Source organism: Oryzias melastigma, linkage group LG5 (assembly GCF_002922805.2).
Source record: "Oryzias melastigma strain HK-1 linkage group LG5, ASM292280v2, whole genome shotgun sequence".
Taxonomy (NCBI): Eukaryota; Metazoa; Chordata; class Actinopteri; order Beloniformes; family Adrianichthyidae; genus Oryzias; species Oryzias melastigma.
Genome location: NC_050516.1, coordinates 175,342 through 176,659, shown reverse-complemented (window position 1 = coordinate 176,659; position 1,318 = coordinate 175,342). Strand labels below are relative to the sequence as shown.

Genomic DNA, 1,318 nt, shown 5'->3' with positions numbered 1-1,318 from the left:
TTTTTTGCAAAGACTTCTGGGAAATTTTCCAGACATTGAATTTTCAAATTTTAGATTTGGCCACCCCTACAAACAAGCGAACGCTCTACATAGTGCACCAAGTAGTGAGTGTATTTGGACACAGCTGTGGGCTTGGTTTTCCACAGGTGTCGCGCAGGAAGGCCCAGCAGTGGTGCGAGGAGTTAGGGGCGGAGTACTTTGAAGGAAGCGCCAAAGCAGACATGGACGTAGAGCAGCCTTTTAAGAGAGCGGCCCAGCTCGCCCTTCAGCAGGTAACGCAGTTATTTGAGAGGACACAGAGTCTATGTTTAACATGTTTATTTTTTTTGTTTTTGTTTCGTTTTGATGATAAAAGATACATTACTCCCTACAGTACAAAAAACACACATTGGAAAATACAGGACATTTCCGGATAACCTGCGAACAGCCGAGAAAAACTCGCGACACCTGCATGTGCTGAGGGGAGCACTCTTCCCAGAGATGGGGAGGGATGGGGGGTCAGAGACCTCGGCACTGCTGCTGATGATCAATCTAACAGGGGGTGCCAAAATATTGTCCCAGTTAAGGTACTGTGGAAGGAAAGGACACAACTGTATACCACATGGAGAGAGAAATAAACTCATTTTTTTTGAGAACCTTCAGCTTATGGTCTAACTTAAGGCATCACTACTAAAATACACTGCTTTTGCATGCATGTCTAGTTTTGTTTAACAGACACACTGACACGCACAAACTTATGAATGCATATGAAGAGAAAGTCTGTTTCCAGAAAGAAATCACAAACTGAACCCGAACCAGAAGAGGCCACTGCGTGCAAACTCCGGCCTTGCTCTTCCAGGCTGTTACCGTAACAACTAAGTCCGCCTTTACAAAGCTGATGTACACTCTAGAAACCTCCTCCCTGTACAAATTTGGATTGTAAGTAACCTAGCAGTGATTTGAACTCCAACAAGTGAATCAGCTTGACAGAAGCAAAATTAGAACAATCAGGGAGACCATATATATATATTTATATATAATTCTTTTATAAGTAGACACAAAAGGCAATTAAAAGATGACCGACATGTAAAAACAGTTTGTTACAGGTGATTATATAAAAGGCAAAGATTTTTTTTTGTTGTGTTTTTTTTTGTTTTGTTTTATTTATGCTATGAAGGAACTAATTTACAAGTGGGTACACTCCGGTTGTAAGCTTTCTTCCCAAGACATCCCCATTCAAAGACATACGTGTTTACATGTCACAGTTAACTTGCACACCGTCTGAAATACAGAGCCTTGGAAGAAAAAAAAATTAAATTTATTAAATGGATTCACATAC

General features: G+C 40.7%; 1 protein-coding gene across 1 annotated transcript in view; it reads left to right on the top strand.

Annotated features, from left to right (window-relative positions):
• Positions 1-1,313, top strand: part of si:dkey-13a21.4 (uncharacterized protein LOC494576 homolog) — a 4,726-nt gene extending 3,413 nt beyond the window's left edge. Inside the window, exons 4-5 of the mRNA XM_036211769.1 lie at positions 147-272; positions 374-1,313. Coding sequence (XP_036067662.1) covers positions 147-272; positions 374-460 — 213 coding nt within the window. The 3' untranslated portion in view covers positions 461-1,313. The remainder of the gene's footprint in view (positions 1-146; positions 273-373) is intronic.
• Positions 1,314-1,318: the final 5 nt, after the last annotated feature.